Genomic DNA, 2,524 nt, shown 5'->3' on the forward strand with positions numbered 1-2,524 from the left:
CCCCCGCCTCTTCGTCCACCTTCGCTTCCTCCTCGTTCTTCTTCCCCTCCGGAGGCTTGCTGCCTTCGCCGCTGCGCAGGGCGGCGCTGTGACGCGCATTCATTGCCGCCACCACCGCGTCTACCTGCACGAGCGTCACGCGCCGCGGTGGACACTCCACATTGTCTTCCACAAGGAGCGACGCGATGTCAAAGTGCGTCCCCAGCGCTGTATTCCTGTCCCCGCCGCCAACCTCACTGGCTTGCTGTTGATGCAGCAGCAACAACAACGGGGACTCCTCCCCCTCTTCCGTTCCCTCGCTCTCCGAGTCGGAGGCGAACACGAGGAGGCGCAGTGCCGCGCTGGCGGCCGCGTCGCTGCTCGCACGCTCCACCACCGCGCGCACAAGCAACACGCCGTCGCCGCACGCCTCGAGGCCAAACTCCACGACGAGCCGCGCCACCCGCTCCTGCGTCTGCCCCATCACATACGCACGGTCGCCGTCCGTTAGCGGGCGCAGGTGTACCTGGTCGTTGAACACAAGGAGGGGCGCACTGCGTCTCTTTTCGACCGCGTTAGTAGACGGTAGCGCGTTTTCCACGAACGTGATGACGCGGTCGTACGCGGCCAGCACAGACTCAGTGCGCTTCATGCTGGGCGCCCGCCATGACATGACGCCGTGGAGCGTCACCAGGTAGAAGGCCGGCTTTCGCGCTTGACCGCTGTTCGAGAAGGGCTCGGGCGCTGCTGCTGCTGCTGCTGCTGCTATTGAAGTGGGGCGCTCTGACCCCGAACGCTGCTTCTTCCGACGTTGATGTTGTTGCTGTTCTGGCTGGTTGGGCACTGCAGACGCCTCCGAGGTGCTCTTCCGCGCGGTGTCAGTGATCTTCACGACAGACACAACTGCGCCGCCGAGGTGGTGGCAGACATCCAGCCGTTGCGGGTACAGACTGTACTTGTACGCCGTGTAGCAATTCAGCGAGCCGCGACCGTAGCGGTGCAGGACGGAGCGCCCCAGCAGCAAGTTGCGGCTGTTGCCCTTCATGGCCACGTCAAACACACGAAGATCACGTACGTCCACCGGGGCAAGACGCATGCCGGCATAGCTGTCGTCCAGCTCAACGTCTGCGGCAAGTCGCATGACGTCGGGCTGGAAAAATGCGAGCCCCTCATGGAGTGCCATGGAGAAGACCGCTGACGGATGCAAATAGCGGTGATGAAAATTGTCATCATCAAGTTCTTCTTCGGGGGGAAGGACGGCACTCTGTTTGGTTTCCTCACACCGCTTCTCCGCTGATCGTGACGACGACGATGACGACGATGACAACTGCTGCCGCTGCTGCTGCTGTTGTTCGAATTCGAGCACCTCCTCTGCCGTCCACGGGATACGGCGGGTCTCCCAGATGTACATGAAGCGCGCGAGGCTTTCCATGACAGACTCAAGTTCACTGCCGCTGAGCACCCGGCGGCTGTGTTCCTGCCGCTGCAGTTCGTCTGTTAGGAATGTGCACGAGAGCACCGACGGGTACGGCAGCGACAGCGGCGGTCGACGGATGGTGGTGCCGTCGAGGCTTGTGAGCTTTGGCAGCGACTGCCGCACCTGCTCCCGGTACTCCGGCTTGCGTGTGATGGGGTTGTCCGCCAGCGAGAGCCGCAACAGACGCTCGGAGAAGTGCGCGCGGAGGGTGAAGAGGAGGCGGAGATTCATGAGCCGATTGTCGCTCATGTCGAGTGCAAGCAATGTACTGTCGAGCTGGTGTTTGCGCAAGGCGTTGATGAGCGCATCCGCGGCGGTGATGCCGCAGCGACGCAGTGCAAGGGAGCGCAGCACCACCGGCCTCTTTTCTTGCTGCTGTTGCTGCTGCTGCTGCGCCATCTCTTCGTTCATGAGGCGCAGCGTCCACACAATAGCCTCCACCACCTCGTGCGCACAGGCTGGTGCGCTCATGTCGGTTTGTTTCTCCGTCACACCGCGCGGAATGCCGACGCCGCCGCCGCCGGTGAAGTACGCCGCCGTATCGGGGTGAATGACGCACGCCTCCGGGTGCTGCGAGACGTACGCGAGGATGTGTGGGATGGAGGAGACATCGACGACTCCGAGGGCCGCGCGGCAGGCGGTGACGGCCACCACGCGTTCCTCTTCCGCCTCCACGTCAACGTCGAGCTCCTGCTGCGCCTCTTCCGCCTCTATGCGGCGCCGCACGTCGCACACGACTTTCTGCGGCACCTCGTAGCTGCCCTGCCACAGCAGGCACACAATGCACTTCTGCAGCGGCGTCAGGGTCTTGAAGATACGCTGACGCTCCACTGCGCCGTCACGCCCACGCATCGCCTTCGCCTTCCTCGCATGCCCCATCTGTTTCTGCTGCTGCTGCTGCTGCTGCTGGTGACCACACGCCGCGGCTTCCTCCCGCCGTTTCGGCTGACGCAGCGCGGTGAGCACCTCGCGCTGATGCGCGTACGGGCAGCGCCGCATCCTCCGCGAAGCCATGCACTCCGCCACCGCCACGTCGAGGCTCCAATTAACGTACGCCGGCTCGCGCTT

The 2,524-nt window shown here is 63.8% G+C and overlaps 1 protein-coding gene across 1 annotated transcript in view; it reads right to left on the minus strand.

Moving 5' to 3' along the window:
* Window positions 1-2,455, minus strand: part of DQ04_08791030 (hypothetical protein) — a gene marked incomplete at both ends in the record, with an annotated part of 2,628 nt that extends 173 nt beyond the window's left edge. The window contains one exon of the mRNA XM_009315696.1: window positions 1-2,455. This exon is cut by the window's left edge and continues 173 nt beyond it. Coding sequence (XP_009313971.1) covers window positions 1-2,455 — 2,455 coding nt within the window.
* Between the last annotated feature and the right edge of the window lie 69 nt (window positions 2,456-2,524).

Source organism: Trypanosoma grayi, assembly GCF_000691245.1.
Source record: "Trypanosoma grayi strain ANR4 Tgr_879_V1, whole genome shotgun sequence".
Lineage (NCBI taxonomy): Eukaryota > Euglenozoa > Kinetoplastea > Trypanosomatida > Trypanosomatidae > Trypanosoma > Trypanosoma grayi.